This window comes from Hippichthys cyanospilos, chromosome 14 (genome assembly GCF_059441005.1).
Source record: "Hippichthys cyanospilos isolate Australia breed blue-spotted pipefish chromosome 14, RoL_Hcya_1.0, whole genome shotgun sequence".
In the NCBI taxonomy this organism is placed as follows: domain Eukaryota; kingdom Metazoa; phylum Chordata; class Actinopteri; order Syngnathiformes; family Syngnathidae; genus Hippichthys; species Hippichthys cyanospilos.
Window position 1 is genome coordinate 3643608 of NC_142382.1, and position 15145 is coordinate 3658752.

At 41.1% G+C, this 15145-nt stretch overlaps 3 protein-coding genes across 4 annotated transcripts; 2 read left to right on the forward strand and 1 right to left on the reverse strand.

Annotated features, from left to right (window-relative positions):
- Positions 1–53: 53 nt before the first annotated feature.
- On the forward strand, positions 54–8903 carry coq8ab (coenzyme Q8A, genome duplicate b). Of its 2 annotated transcripts, none has more exons than XM_088432694.1 (15): positions 54–334; positions 406–562; positions 1686–1907; positions 1989–2055; positions 2591–2665; positions 3857–3982; positions 5200–5285; positions 5357–5497; positions 6067–6148; positions 6423–6516; positions 7190–7331; positions 7735–7842; positions 7921–7986; positions 8079–8165; positions 8243–8903. In XM_088432694.1, exons 2-15 carry the CDS (start codon positions 449–451, stop codon positions 8525–8527), a joined length of 1695 nt encoding a protein of 564 aa, XP_088288820.1. In that variant the 5' UTR covers positions 54–334; positions 406–448; the 3' UTR covers positions 8528–8903. The 2 variants fall into 2 exon arrangements, with proteins under 2 accessions (XP_088288820.1, XP_088288818.1); XM_088432692.1 differs by having other exon boundaries at positions 56–334; positions 424–562.
- A 323-nt stretch (positions 8904–9226) lies between these two features.
- Positions 9227–11167, reverse strand: ccdc32 (coiled-coil domain containing 32). Its single transcript, XM_088432699.1, has 4 exons — positions 11017–11167; positions 10663–10886; positions 10198–10351; positions 9227–9891 (listed from the first exon to the last, which is right to left on the reverse strand). Exons 2-4 carry the CDS (start codon positions 10883–10885, stop codon positions 9702–9704), a joined length of 567 nt encoding a protein of 188 aa, XP_088288825.1. The 5' UTR covers position 10886; positions 11017–11167; the 3' UTR covers positions 9227–9701.
- A 109-nt stretch (positions 11168–11276) lies between these two features.
- pcmtl (l-isoaspartyl protein carboxyl methyltransferase, like) lies at positions 11277–15097 on the forward strand. The gene is made up of 9 exons (XM_088432698.1): positions 11277–11533; positions 11707–11861; positions 11985–12089; positions 12192–12223; positions 12445–12549; positions 12646–12766; positions 13468–13553; positions 13642–13811; positions 14440–15097. Exons 2-9 carry the CDS (start codon positions 11744–11746, stop codon positions 14450–14452), a joined length of 750 nt encoding a protein of 249 aa, XP_088288824.1. The 5' UTR covers positions 11277–11533; positions 11707–11743; the 3' UTR covers positions 14453–15097.
- Positions 15098–15145: the final 48 nt, after the last annotated feature.

Genomic DNA, 15145 nt, shown 5'->3' on the forward strand with positions numbered 1-15145 from the left:
TTCCGTTGCGGCGAGCACGTCTTGAATGCATCACGGGTGTCCACTTCAGGGACCCGCCTCTTCCTCCGGACACGTCAGCCGTCACGTAGCCCACTCTTGGCGCGCGTTGACGGCTGCTTTCTCGGGTCGCTGAGTGACGGACACTCCGCTCGGCCACTACTCATTATGGTTGAACTTTAACTCGGTCGGAACCCCCCGCCCACTGCTCAACACCCACCCCGACTCTCTGGTCGCTTTCTCGGCGAGAAAAGTGTCTTCATCGGGTGGGAGTGTAGACGACTTGAGACGACGTCGACACAAATGAAGGTGAAGCGTTCAAGGGCGTGTGAAATTGGTGAGTTTATGACTACTTTTAATTACTTTGGTAATTGAAAATATTCGCGAAATTATCGGTTAGCTTGTAAGTTAATGTTTGTGCCGCAGGCGTGAGTCGCAGACGGGCAGTAGTATGACGGGCGACGCGGTGGTGCGCACGGGTTTGGCCTGGATAATCCACGTGGTGGGCCGGGCAAAGGCGGGATGCTTGGCCGGCGGAGGAAGCTTCCACCCGGGGTGCTTGAGGGTGAGTGCCGCAACCGGTTCTTCCGCAAGAACAATAGTGAAAGACGGCCAACAGCTGCCGGTGAAAGAAACAATAACATAATGACTACGTTTCCGTTTTAAATGGATTTTACGAATAGTTTTTACGTTTCGTTTCTCTGTCGGTTTTGGTAGAATGAAAAACAATTCGCATAAGATATTACTTTAAAAAATATTAGTAAACACCGAACGACCAATCACGGCTCAATTTATGAACGCCACGTGACCAAGCTCATAAAATTGGTGGGCCGTGATTGGTTAAGTGAGCAGCTGTGCTGTGGTTTTTAATGACAGCAAGTAGATAATTGAGACTGATAATCGCTTTCTTGAAAATAAAATAGAAAACCGCGAATCAATACGTTTGACAAATTTATTGATATTAAAATGTCACAGTCACTGCTGCAAATTTATTGGAAGCAAAACATTTAAACAATTAATTCTTTCAAATATATAATTAGATTTTCACACGCAGTACGTATATTCTATGTATGTATATCTTCTACTGTATCTTGATTATTGTTTGTATTTGCATTATCCGTTTTGTTGTATTTAATGTTTGCAATAAAAAGAATAAAAAGATGGTTTGCTTCTTGATTACACTAACACATTATTGTTCAGAATGCTTTGTTTAGACAAGTGGAGGCACCTTGAAGAAATAATCCACAGTTATTTAGCCTTTTTCAGCAGTAAAAGGTGAATATTGTGTCCATAATTTGATAGCTAAATCATACTCTGCGTACGATTAAAAGCTTTAAAACTGTGAAATGAAAATGACATGCTTGCTGAAAGCACAGCTACCAATTTTTTTAGAATGTTTCTTACCAATAACTACTAATCAGCTCGTGAATGTCACATGACTGACAGGTGAGCTGTGATTGGTCGCTACCCAGGCCTTGAGCACAGGCGGTCATTTTCAGTTTACAGCAAGTAGAGAAATGCTTTTTTAAAGGTATTAATTGTATGAAGAAAAAAAAAGCAATAATTACAGACAAAATATGAACTTTTTCTTGCTGGAAATAAGTGTGTAGACCATCCTTTCAATGCTCGTGAAAAATAGATGCCTCTAAAATAATCTTTGGGTGTTTTTTTTCTCTTACTTCTTTTAGGAGACGCTGAGCAAACGGCAAGAATTCCGCGGGTACTCCTCCCTTGCTAGTGGCACGAATAATGGAGACGGGAATCGCAGAAGCGGTACCAAGCGGGCTAGGTGGCACCCCCCCTGCAGGATGCTCACTCAGGACAATTCATCGGTGGGGAGGCTGACTGAAGAGGACATGAACAAAGCGAGGGCTGCCAAGAGTGCTCACGTCAAGCCCTACAAGCAAGTGGTACATACCGACTTTGACCTTCGTTCAATATTTTATGTATATATTGTTTTTTAAGCATATTGTTGTATTCATTTGTTTAAGCTTTGCAAAAACGCACGAGAGAGGAAAGTGCCCGTCACTCGGATTGGACGCCTGATGAGTTTTGGAAGTATGTTTTGTTGAATCTCTTTTCTATTCGTATTGTGAGCGAGATATGAAAAAAGGTGATTGCGCTTGTTTGGAATAAGTTAATAAATGCGTTTTTATTTTGTTTTCTTGGTTTTTGATTCTATTTGCTCTTACGGTGATGGTTGGTTGAGAGACATTCATTATTGGTTGGAGGAGGCGCTTTTTTGAAATGAATCGTTTCTGTAACTCACTCAATGCCATCAAAACGTTTAGTGCCAAGAATGGCTTTTCACGTTTTTTTTCTTCTTAAGGATAGAGCAGGGTTTCATCTTGTTGTTCCTTAAAATTCCAAGCACTCGAAATGTGGCAATGAGTCAAAAACAACATTAGAGAGAGTCAAACCCGCCTGTTTCCCAAATGTTTTGGGAAAATCTGAAACATACACTCGAGTGGGGAAAATCTAATTCTAGAATTCACAGATTGTGCGTCGTGATATTTAGCAGAAGTATGCGTTTGTCATAACCGCTCGTGGCTTTAATTTCATGCTGGTCCGAATTTGTTTCCGCTTTTGACAGGCCTGGCTGTGGGACTTGGCATCGGTGCTATCGCTGAAGCGGCCAAGAAGAAATTCAAACCGCAACAGCAGCAAGGTAGTAAATACACAACTTTTATTGGCTAATAAAGTGCCTTTGTTTACGAAGATTGCGTTAATTAATCAGTGAGTTCTCACTCTATTTACTTCGGGCGTCATGAAAGAGTATTTAACAGTTTTATTTTTATGATGTGCAAACGTCCATAAAATACGAGATGCGCCTGGAAAGAGATTTTTTTTTTTTTTTCTTTTCGTTGTGGGAGAGGCCATTGCTCCTGGGAGCTCAAGTATTAAGTTTCACGTTTGAAGGCGAGTCATCGCGCTTCGCCAGTGTGCTCCCTGCGCACGCCAAAATGGAAACAAAAACATCTGTACAGTATGCGGTAGACTCGTGGGGATGAAAAAGTCTGTTTATTGAAAAAAAAACAAAAAAACTGCAAGAATGTAGGAGTCCACTGTGTAGTTCCAGTATGATAGCAATTGGACAAGATGTCAAGGACACGCAAGTCTTTGTTGGACCCAAGGAAATGAGCAAAATTAACCTTATGTGGCCACTTCAAGCCAAAATGGCTGACGTCCCACAAGAAACTTTAGCGCAGTGGTGTTAAACAAATTTTTATTTCGGGCCGCATCGTAGTGATAGTTTCTGTCAGAGGGCCGGAATGACTGTGAATGTTGACCACACATTTACCAAGATTTGATATCAGAAGCAGGCAAAAACTGTTCAAAAGAGATTTGGAGAATAAGAAAATGTTTGTTTCCCCCCCCAATTTTTAAAAGTTAAAGACAACTTGCAATTTTGGTCGGAAACCTGAAGTCACATCAGCATTTCAAGGGCCACAAAAAGTGAGGTGGCGGGCCGGATCTGGCCCCCGGGCCTTGACTTTGACACCTGCGCTTTAGCGGGTCTCCTGAAAAACATAATTTGATTGGATGGACAAATGCAAATACCAAGTAGCAGACGTGCTATTCAGCGCCACTGAGCCACCCCTATTTATTTATTTATTTATTTATTTATTTATTTGCATGTTTGTTTGTCTTAATTAATGCTGAATTATTGCTGAAGACTTTGTCATTCAGATTTTTTTTCTAAACTCAAATCTCTTCATGAGAGACGTGCGAAGCGAATTCTATGTTGCTAAGTGAACTGTCTTTAGCTTGTAGAATTTCACATCAGTCCTTGTGCTCAGTTACTTTCCACGTCCCATTACGCTTTGTGAGCGTGTGTTTTGTGTGTGTGTTTTGCCAGGAAATAAAAAGTCTGTTCTGGACTCCAACGCGTTTCTGTCCGAAGCCAACGCCGAGAGAATCGTGCGGACGCTGTGCAAAGTTCGGGGGGCTGCGCTCAAACTAGGCCAGATGCTCAGTATTCAAGGTTTGGAAAAAAAAAAAAGGAAGCTGTCACTACTTTACCGGGACGGTAAACCGGTTCCAACTTGCCGAGCCGTGACAGAAAAAGTCCTTCGAACAAAGCCCCGATCGACTTTGGTCACGTGCCAAAAAACACAACACTTGAGTTAAGCCCATTTAAAGCGGAGCAAATGTCAACGGCCGAAATAGGCTCGCATGCGATTCGGTGCAATTGCATACCAGTTTTTGCTTGTTTGTCAAGGCGCGTCAAGGGCTGCCAAAAAAAAAACAGTTTGTTCAACTTTTGAAATTTGGCAGCCGTTGCTGATTCCCCGGCAAATGGGCGATTAAAATAGCCGACTTCTAATCAAAATGGCAGCCGTCCTGTGTCTTTTCATGCATATTTTCTTGAGACATTTTTGTTTGTTTTTACATGACAGACATGTCTTCTAAATTTCGTGTAATTTGAGGAAACTGGTTTGGAGGGGCAGAATTCTTCCGAATTCTTATTTTAACTTAAAGGGGACATCGATACTCATGAATACTTTTCAGTTTAAGTGCCCTTTTTAAAAAAAAAAAAAATTACTATTAACATTAAAGCAGCAAAATCCATCTATTTGTGTCCATCTCAGGAGGCGGGCATTTTTATATCGATGCCCCAGTTGCTCAGGACTCAGGTAACAACCAATCATTGCCCAGCATCTGAATGTCACATGACTTATCAGAAAAGAGGTGTGATTATTTTTTTTACCTGAGCCCCGAGCAACTGTGATGACATTTTCAGGCAACAGACGGTGACGATGTGGCCTCCCGCTGAGATAAGAAAGAAAAATTGCTTTTTAATTCTAGAGCTGGGAGGGAAAAAGTCGACCAAGTTGGGTGTTTGATCGACTAAAAATATCCGCCTCCGAATCTCCGTCAGAACCGTGTTTGCGCCACTATTTTCACCACGTACCTTTCTTGCATATCTATGCAGGCAGCAAGGAAGAACAACGGATTACTTTATTACTCAAATATCTAAAGTAACTGATTACTTAGTACCAGCCATTTTTCGACACCTATTTTAAGCACTTGAACAAAAACAATTGACATAGATATAAATACGTACCTGGGATTGATTGTCGGGATTCATAAAATTAAATGTAAAAAATATGTCAATTATATACAGATAGAATAATCACCTATTATCGTGAATAAAACTTTTGGGTCGACTTCCTCTTTTAACATGTCCGCTCTTTGCAGACGACGCTTTCATCAACCCTCAGCTGGCCAAAATCTTCGAGCGGGTTCGACAGAGCGCCGACTTCATGCCCACCAAACAGATGATGGTAAATGTATTGTTGTTTTTTTTTCTTTTTTTGGACACTTGTAACGTGGAGCGCCCCGTTGTTGTACGCAGAAGGTGATCAGCAGCGATTTGGGCCCAGACTGGCGGGAGAAGCTGGAATACTTTGAGGAGAAGCCCTTTGCGGCCGCCTCCATCGGTCAGGTGCATCTGGCCAGGCTGAAAGACGGCAGGGACCTCGCCATGAAGGTTCAGGTACTGCAAAATATTCCACAGCATTATTCTTATGATGAAATTCCTGAACGCAAATGTGCGAGTTATTACCCTCAGAACATTAGGACGCTTTGGAATCGGATCACAAACTCGCTAAAAAATATACAAATATTTGTTTTTGAGAGGAATAACCATTTTTAAAGGTTTTAAGAACATATATTTTACATTGATTATTTATTAGAATTGATCTCACAGGGAAAAACATCAAATTGATCAGAAGACTTTTTTTTAATCTGAAAAATAAAGCTTTTGTTTTTGTGTATTAAGTTAAAGTAATTTTGAAAGGTTTTTCTTTGACGACACAAATTTTTACTGTTGTTTTTTTTGGGGGAGGGGGTTAAAATATCTCGTTGGTTGTTTCGAAAACGTCTTTTAACCGAATAACATAATTCTGTGTTTTGATTGCCATATCTATTTTGGGAAAAAAACACTTTTTCTCTTTTTTTTTTTTGGGTGTTTTATGGGATTTTTAAAGTCTATTTTAATCTACTTATTTGCACATTCAGTTTTGTTTATTATTTTTTAATTTGGCTGTCAATAACCCACTTTAGTATCCTGGCGTGTCCAAGAGCATCGTCAGCGACGTGAACAACATCATGACGGCTCTGAGTTTAAGCAACGCACTTCCTGAAGGTAACATGAATAAAAAAAAAAAATCTTTTTTGAATAAAAAAATAAAGATCAGTATTTTTCCGGGCTTTAGAAACTTAATAATCAAGAATGAGGATCCATTTGATTATTGATGATTAATCAGCAAAAGGTTTTGTTTAAAAAAAATAAAGTGTTTTATGTGTCATTTTGGAACCGGATTTTATTTCTTAGTGGAAAAATAAATCAAAATCATGTTTGTTTATTGTCCTGAAAAACACCAAGATGAAAACAGATGTCTTTTTGTGGGGGGGGTCAGGCCTGTTCCCTGAACATCTAATCCAGGTCATGAGCAGAGAACTGGCGCAGGAATGCGATTACATCAAAGAGGCCCAAAGTTGCATCAAGTTCCAGTGAGTCACTTTTCACATTTTACTCTTACTACACAAAATTAGATCAAATTAGAGGAGAAAACATGAAAATTGTTTGGTTTATGGGAATTTTGAAAATGAATGCCAAGTTGAAGCGACCTACGGTGACCGTTTACAATGTTGAATGGAGAAATAAATGTTTGAAGACCCGTTTTGGGAATGAATGGAAATTTTCAGGTTGAGAAATGTTGAATTGTGGGAAAACTGAAAGTTAGGAATATGAGAGACAATTTGAAAGATTTGAATTGGTCAAGAAGTGTCAACTAAGTTAAACCTTGTGCAGTATTTTGTCCAAAATCTTTTCACATCAAAGAGAAAGCATTGAAAGAAGGCACTAGGGAGCTGAAATTCCACCCGGATGGTGACAACATGTCAAAGTTCAAAATGCTTGGTTGGTTATCACGCTACCAGAAAAGTGCCTTTCTTTGCTAAACTACTGCCAGAATGATACGTTAAATAATACCAAAAAAATTCAAAATATTGCACAAGGATTATACAACAAAATACGGCGGAATAAAAAGATATCATAACAAATCGGTCAGCAATCACACAATGGAAAGAAAAATAAAGTCACATAAAAATCAATGTAGTCCTGCAGTGACGCCTGCTGGCAAACGTTTGAACTTGCACGATATTTGTATTTTGTGGACGTCAGGGAGTTGCTGAAAGACCACCCATACTTTTACGTGCCTGAAGTCATCACCGAGTTGAGCGGCAGTCGTGTGCTCACCACCACGCTGGTGAGCGGCTTCCCGCTCGACCGTGCCACAGACCTCCCCCAGGAACTCAGGAATGAGGTAACCTCACATCTTGTGTGTGATCTTCACGCCCGGAATATTTTTGTTCCCGTCCTTCCCCATAGAAATCAATGGGAATGTCATTAACACGTCACATCCTGCCACCAGAAAATGTTTTCAATCAGCAAAATTTCATATGGGTCTTTTTTTTTTTTTTTTTTTTACAAGCATAAAGTAATAAACAGAATTTAAACGATTCCAACAAATGTGCTTGTGCTCGAATTGACCACTTGGGGGTGGTATAGTCTCGTCGAAAAGCTTCTTTAATGCAAAAGTATCACCTCCTAGTGGCAAGTAAAGGAACTTATAAGGCTTTTATTCACCGAGGTCAACTGTAGTTGAACTGGTGTGTTCAAAGCCTGTTTATGATTTTTTTTATTTTATTTTTTTGCTGCATTTGCAGATCTGTGAGCAAATCCTCATTTTGTGCCTGAGGGAACTTTTCGAGTTCCGCTTCATGCAGACGGATCCCAACTGGTCCAACTTCTTCTATGACCCACAAACTCACAAGGTCTTCTCAGCTTTGACTTTTTTTTTTAATTTAATGTCCACAACGTTCATTTTATTTTTCACAAAAATACGTCAACAGGTGGCCCTTTTGGACTTTGGAGCCACACGAGAATTTGACAAAAAATTCACAGACGTCTACATCGAGGTGAGAACGCCACGCCCGTTCCACATTTAAATGACTGAGCATTATTCACCCAATGACAATAACACAAATCATCACAAATCCGGATTTTGTAGATTATCAACGCAGCTGCCCAACAAAACCGAGAGGAAGTCCTGCGGCGCTCCAGAGACATGAAGTTCCTCACCGGATTTGAATCTAAGGTAGACGCCCCCCCCCAAAAAAATATATAAATAAAAAAAAATCATAGTTTGTAAAGGCAATTGTTGTTCTGGGCAAGGCGATGGAGAAGGCCCACGTGGACGCGGTGATGATCCTGGGCGAGGCCTTCTCGTCCACGCTGCCGTTCGATTTTGGCACCCAGAGCACCACGGAGCGCATCCACCGCCTCATCCCCGTCATGCTGCGCGAGCGCCTCACGCCGCCGCCCGAGGAGACGTACTCGCTGCACCGCAAGATGGGCGGCTCCTTCCTGGTCTGCTCCAAGCTCAAGGCCCGCGTGGCCTGCGGGGACATGTTCCGGCAGGCCTACGAGCGCTACTGGCGGGACGGGCGGCCCGGCTGAGGACTGGCTCCTGGCTCCTGGCTCCTGGCTCCTGGCTCCTGGCTCCTGGCCCCGCCTCCGCTTTCGCTCGCAGAGATGAGTCACGCACAACATACGCACACATTTTTGTTTTTTTTTGGTGGATCGTGGTTTTCTGTTGCGTTGATACTTTAACTTAAAAAAAACGTGTTTCATTTTGAAAGAAAAAACTTTTCCTTATTAAACGTGTGGCAAAAATGTTACATAAAAGGTATTTTCATGCAAAAAAATATTTGTTTCATTTGTAATACAAACAAAACGCGTTAAAAATGTCTCTTGCTAATGCTAATTATTGGACGATTTTTAGTAGACAATCTGAAAAAAAATAAACTTGGTTTTAAGAATGAAAACAACAAAACGTGTGTACGAGCTACATTTTTTTTCAAAACGTTCCTTAACTATTTTAATATTGCTATCACAGGCATTTCAAATCGAAGGAAAAGCATCGAAATATGACATCAAGGAGCTGAAATTTCACCCATGTCAAAGTTCAACATGACACACCCACTTAGTTATCACGTGACTAAGATTGCGCCACCCCTTTCCTAAAAGACTGAATGTGTGTGAAAATGACCCAAAAATGGTCAAAATATTGCACATGGGTTAAAGCCTCCAAATAATGTATTTCTCAATTCATTTTCATAAACTACAAAAGTTGTATCCATATATATCGAATCAGACTATTGCTTCAGACGTTTTATTGAAAATATGGGTCAAACATAATTTGTCCATTCACATTACATAAGCATCTATGTTACATGTTTATACTGCAGGTGGTCCTTCATTAATGATTCGGGAGCTATGGAATTCATGAATCACTCCCGCGGTTAAATGGGAAGTCAACCCTAAAATTATTTTGACCATAATATGTCCTGTAAACCCTCACCCATCTTAACACTGCATTCTGATCAATATCGCGTTGGTGGAATATGAACTAAGCAGCAAAACGCACCGGTTTTCATCCCTCTCGGGCGGCCATTTTGCCGCTTGCCGTCGACTGAAAATGACCTGCGAATGTCACATGACAAACTGACTACTATTGAATTATAATTCTTGGGTTGACTCCCTTTAGGAAAAAAATAATAGCACAGTCAAATACAACAAAAGCGAAAGCGCAGCTGATGACGTGCGGGCGCGATTCTTTTTCATTTTAGTGTCATTTCTCGGGACTTTGAGCTTCTTCTTGCTCAGTGTCGCGACGCTCTTCCTCGGCATCCCCGCGGCGCGCCTGCCGGTCCACTTGGGTGGCTTCTTTGCTCTGAGACGGCCTGAGCAGATATTCCAACTCCTCGGCGCTGATGGCCACTTTCTCTGGCACCAGCCACCTCTTGAAATGTTCAACAGCGCTGCCAAAAGTGACACACGAGTCCGCCGGATATTTATGCACGTTTATCAACTCAACTTTATTTATACAGCAGCCATTGATGCACAAATTGGTCATGCGATGCAATAATACGAATACAAACTGGGATTTTATGTTTAAAAACAATGAAAATATTTTCCAAAGAAAGAACAAAACATAACACATCATTATGAATTAAGTATTGTATTATTGATGTTCTAGTGAAAAGAAATTACTAGTTAAAACAAGATATAGCGATTGGATTTTACACATTTCTGACTAGTTTTTTTTTTTTTTTTTAACTTAATACCTTTCATCCATGTTGCTGCTTTGGAAGAGCTCCGAAGCCTGAGCATCATGAAGGAATCTATCCCAGCATTCCTTCTTGGCTTGGGACAAGGAACGCAGCATGTCCTTGGAGGTGACATTACTGGATTCGCCCTTCAGCCTTTTTAGGCGATTCTCTGAGAGAAAGGAAAAAAAAAACTGTTAGAAAATTGGGTTGTAAAAATAGTTAATATAGTGGGGACACATACATTACATATATGATTAAACTAATTATCAGCTCCTCAATATTAAAAACGTTATCGTTTATATATATTTCAGTGGGCGGGGTCAATGGTTTACTGGGCGGAGAAAACGGCTTGGCCCCGCCCACACGTTGAGCCACTGCGTTCTGCAGCTAGGGCTACTAGCAACGAACGAGCACCCCCTAGTGGTATGCAAGGGATGACAATTAAATGTTCAGACTGTGCACAAGCGAAACTTGCCATACCTAAACTGGCAATGTAGGTCTCGGAATCTTCCATTGGTTCCCACTGAGCAGGGGTCGTGTGTGTCCCGTTAGATTGGCCTCCCAACGGCTGGAAAGAGTCGTGGAAGTCGCTGCTGTTTTCCGGGAAGGTCTCGGTTTGCATGTCCGCCAAGCTAGGACCACAAATTTGGGACCAGAGATCTCCGCTGCTCCGAATCTCCTGCTTCTCGAAGTCGTCAATCATTCTGTTGTTGGGAGTGCGTCATGTAAACGTGCGTCATTATCGGCTAGTTTGAGTAACGTTAAAGAAACAAACTGCTAAAATGGATGAGCGATTTCAAGTTGAAATCCATGCAGTTTGAAAACGTGTCTTACCTGAATGGAAATGTTTTCTCGGTCGACTGTTTGCTCAATTTGCCTACTTTTTTAGTAACAAAAACGGATGCGGCTTAGGTGCCCACTGTGCATGGTTTACTAGATTCAATAAAGGACTAAAACAATCCACTTCCGTATTTTTTGACGTTTGATTGGACCTAGCGACCATCAATCAGATGTATTGCAATGCGATTGGGTTATTCTGGTTTCCGGTTAAAGGCGATGCAATTGGTGGGCTACCTACCAGTCAACCCGGAAAAAAGTCCGGATCCTAGTCGTGACAGCACAAGTAGTTTTAACACTCCGTTGTTGTTTGGTGAATGGGCGATACGAGTTTTTTTTTTATTCTAGTTTTAATTTTAGATCACTGATTCACGTTTGTATTGGCTGAAAAGATAGACGTCTTCTCAGATAGACGTAGGTCTATTGTCATTCGATTGGACCATTTTGGTTTCCGGTTAAAAGCGAGCCCGATGATTGGCGATCCACTTGTCAACCCGGAAGTCGGTTGGCGCAGGTAAACTATTTCAACTTTGCAGCTCAATGAACGCGTATTTGACTTAAAACTATTCCAATTGTAATTTCGAATCGTTTATCCTCATTCGGAATGACTGAAAGCTAAAAGTTGGCGTTGAATAGAGATTAGTGGCATTCGTGTGTCCCCCGTCTTCTTGTGTGTCCTTTGCCCAGGTCCATGATGTCACTGCCGCGAGATCAGTTGTAGGAGATGCAAATTGCGTTGCGTCTGGTGGTAGTGGCGTTCCCGATGGGGGTGCTGCTCTCCAGGACCATGGCGTGGATGTCCAGTGGCAAAACGCACCAGGAGCTCATAACTAGGCTCAGGGGTAAAAAAACGATCTTTTTAAATCGCTATATATTCAATAACGTAGACATCAAGTTGAAAGTGACATTAAAAATGAATGAACACACAACTGTGTGTATGTCCACTTTTTGCGGGTGTTTTTCAGATCATGGCGTCATCCGCAGCGACAGAGTGTTCAGTGTCATGTTGGCCACAGACAGAGGGATTTATTCCAGGGATTATCCATATGCAGACTCTCCTCAATCCATAGGTCTCCGTTATGTTTTTTTTTTCTTTGCAGTTGCACCCCACATGTGTCAGTTTCCCATACGTGTGTATTTGGCAAAACTAACCGTTTTGTTTCTTATCACAGGCTTCCGAGCCACCATCAGTGCTCCACACATGGTAAGCATGTCTTTCTGAGACCCGATAGCAAAGTTAAATGCATCCCACCAGAACATATGAGCCATCAAAGAAAAGACCGGGATGTCCTCTACTGAGCACACTGGGACATAGTATGGTTGCTTGAATGTGTCAAAAGATAAAGACCATAAACAAATGCCCACCGCAGTGGACGTAAACAAACGATGACTTTTAAATAGAACGTTTTCCTGTGATCCTGACAGCACGCCCACGCTCTGGAGCTATTAAGTGACAAACTCACAGAAGGGGCGTCGGCCTTGGACGTGGGCTCGGGAAGTGGCTATCTCACAGCTTGCTTTGCGAGAATGGTAAATGTCATAATTAGCTCAGATGGTTTCCATCTAGTATGAAGGCTCCACTCATTTGGTTCCCTCAGCAGCCGCTTTCCTCTCGTCTGTGCGCAGACAGGAAGCAGCGGGAGGGTGGTGGGAGTCGAGCATATCGACGAACTGGTTCAAAGTTCGATCAGAAACGTCCAAGCGGATGACCCGGAACTCATTGCTTCTGGACGCGTCAGGCTTGTAGGTGAGTTAAAGCAGTACTTCTCAGTTTGTTTGTTTTTTTTCAAAGCTCCTCCAATAGGACAGAGAAAATATTTCATGCCCCTCCACTCGCCGCAGTGACTATAAAGAAGGTTATCTATTATAAGTGAACCTAAACTTGTATCGTTTTAAACAATAACAAAAAAACAGCAAAATAAATCAACAAACAAATCCAGGTTACAGGTTAGTGTTGAAGCGGAAAAAAAAGACTTAAAAGTACATCAAACTGCCTGAAAAAAAGAATCACTTCTTTATTAGGAAAAAAAAACATGAACAGCAATTTAAAAAGTTTATACCTTACGTAAAGACTTTGACAAACAGCGACACTGCACCATCTAGTGCCATGGAGGTAGAATTACACAACGTGGGTCAAAAGCCAAGCCTGTTCCTTTGGTCATACGCGTCCCCCTCATAATTTGAGAAGGACTGAGTTAAAGGTTTATTGTCCACTTATATAGCCATTTTCAGCAGTAAAATGTTAATATTAGTTTCATAACTACTTCAATAGTTAGTTTTCATACGGGGACTACCCCTTTTAAGCAACAAATACACAAACCAAGTTCTAACTCACACAACCTAAGCGAGCTGATTCTCCAAACCTAGGGTTACAAAAGTTCATTTGCAACACAAAACGTGTCTATCGTGGACAAAAATGTCCAAAACCTGCTCTGTATGTGTCTTCAGTGGGAGACGGAAGACTCGGGTTCCCAGATGGAGCCCCTTATGATGCCATTCATGTCGGTGCCGCTGCAGCTACCGTTCCCAAGGCTGTATGTATCCATTTTTACAAAACTCTAATATATATATATATATATATATATATATATATATATTTATATTTGCTCTCCTGTTGTGAAGCTCCTGGAGCAGCTGAAGCCAGGCGGGCGCCTGGTGCTCCCAGTGGGACCCGACGGCGGCAGTCAGGTGCTAGAGCAGTACGACCGTCAAAGTGACGGCACCTTCCTCAAAAGAGCTTTGATGGGTGTGGTTTACGTCCCCCTGACAGACAAGCGACAACAGTGGCCGGGGTATGTTCAATCAACTTTTGAGTAGTCACCAATATCACTAGTACTTTTTCATGCCTGTACAAGTACTCAACTTTTCACTGATACTGATAATCAAGTACCAATAAAGCTACAGAAAATGTATATAATTACTGCCAATTTGCTATTGTAATCATTTGTCATTTCTAGTTTGTGATCAGAAAACAGACCAGAAAAAAACAGTATCTGTTGACTTCGCGAGGATCGATATCTTGAAATAAGGCCAGGTATCAGCTCGACATGATACTTGGTACGCGTAATCGCCGATCCCTAATAGTGACGTTCGATACCATTATTTTCAGACCGATACTAATATACAACACTTGCGTTGTCACTAATAACGATACCAAGCTCCGATACGGCGAGTACTTTCAATATGCAAAATTTATCCCCCCAAACAATGAGAACATTAAAAAAAAAACAAGACCTGCCTGTTCCAATTTTTTAAAAAAAGAAAAGCCTCAGTAGGACACATTTTTAACCTCTTTTATCAATTTAAAGTCCCATGAAGTCCCATAAAGTCCCCCCCCCCCTTTTTTTTTTTTTTTACATCACAAGAATCTGACATTTGAACAAGTGAATTTCCATCCTGCTGCTTTCTTTCTCTTCTCAGAGACGAATTGTGACTGCTGGAGATGGAGTTGGCGCTGCACGGCTTTTGATTCTTTTCACTTTTTCTTGCCGGTGTCACCTCAACACATACACAAGGAACATTTGGTTTAGCTTTCCCTCACCTCATATTCTTCCCAGAACAAATTGAAAGTGTGAATATTGATATTAATGGAGGTTAACTCATTTTTACCAGTGTGATTTTTATTTTGTAACTGTCCACTTTTAAATTTGTTTTTGAATGAATGCTTGTGGGGAAGTCAACAGTATGGCTGAATCTTGTGTGGTTGTTGAATGTTAAATCCAGTCAAAAGAAAGGGAAAACACACACACATGCACACCATATATGGTCATTTATAAGCAATTTAATGGCATTTCTGATTTATCGTGTTACTTTGTAGAACATGATACACTTGTGCCAAAACCTGCATGGATAGGTATAAAAATACTAATAATATGTTATTAATAAAACTTTGTTTTATAGGTTACATAAGCTATGAATGGATAATAAATTATTTGTAATGCTGCTAATGAAGAGAAGGGAAAATTGGGACTTTTTTGTTACTACTGTGTGTTATTTTAACCCTTGCTGTGATTTAATATTCTAGTCCCACATGAGATATACAAACGTAATATTTGATTAAATTTTACGACACAATGTCCTTGGCTTTGAGTTTAATTTGTACTGAGAAAGTCTATTTTGCTTATTT

What these genes read in the sequence shown, in the direction of transcription:
- ccdc32 (XM_088432699.1), bottom strand. Translation starts at nt 10,885, where the DNA reads ATGATTGACGACTTCGAGAAGCAGGAGATTCGGAGCAGCGGAGATCTC. An exon ending in GACCTACATTGCCAGTTTAG is followed by an intron (nt 10,352 to 10,662) that starts GTATGGCAAGTT and finishes CCTTTCTCTCAG; the next exon opens with AGAATCGCCTAAAAAGGCTG. An exon ending in AGCAGCAACATGGATGAAAG is followed by an intron (nt 9,892 to 10,197) that starts GTATTAAGTTAA and finishes CACTTTTGGCAG; the next exon opens with CGCTGTTGAACATTTCAAGA.
- coq8ab (XM_088432694.1), top strand. Translation starts at nt 449, where the DNA reads ATGACGGGCGACGCGGTGGTGCGCACGGGTTTGGCCTGGATAATCCAC. An exon ending in TCAAGCCCTACAAGCAAGTG is followed by an intron (nt 1,908 to 1,988) that starts GTACATACCGAC and finishes CATTTGTTTAAG; the next exon opens with CTTTGCAAAAACGCACGAGA. An exon ending in ACCTCGCCATGAAGGTTCAG is followed by an intron (nt 5,498 to 6,066) that starts GTACTGCAAAAT and finishes AACCCACTTTAG; the next exon opens with TATCCTGGCGTGTCCAAGAG.
- pcmtl (XM_088432698.1), top strand. Translation starts at nt 11,744, where the DNA reads ATGCAAATTGCGTTGCGTCTGGTGGTAGTGGCGTTCCCGATGGGGGTG. An exon ending in GCTCATAACTAGGCTCAGGG is followed by an intron (nt 11,862 to 11,984) that starts GTAAAAAAACGA and finishes GGTGTTTTTCAG; the next exon opens with ATCATGGCGTCATCCGCAGC. An exon ending in CAGCTACCGTTCCCAAGGCT is followed by an intron (nt 13,554 to 13,641) that starts GTATGTATCCAT and finishes CCTGTTGTGAAG; the next exon opens with CTCCTGGAGCAGCTGAAGCC.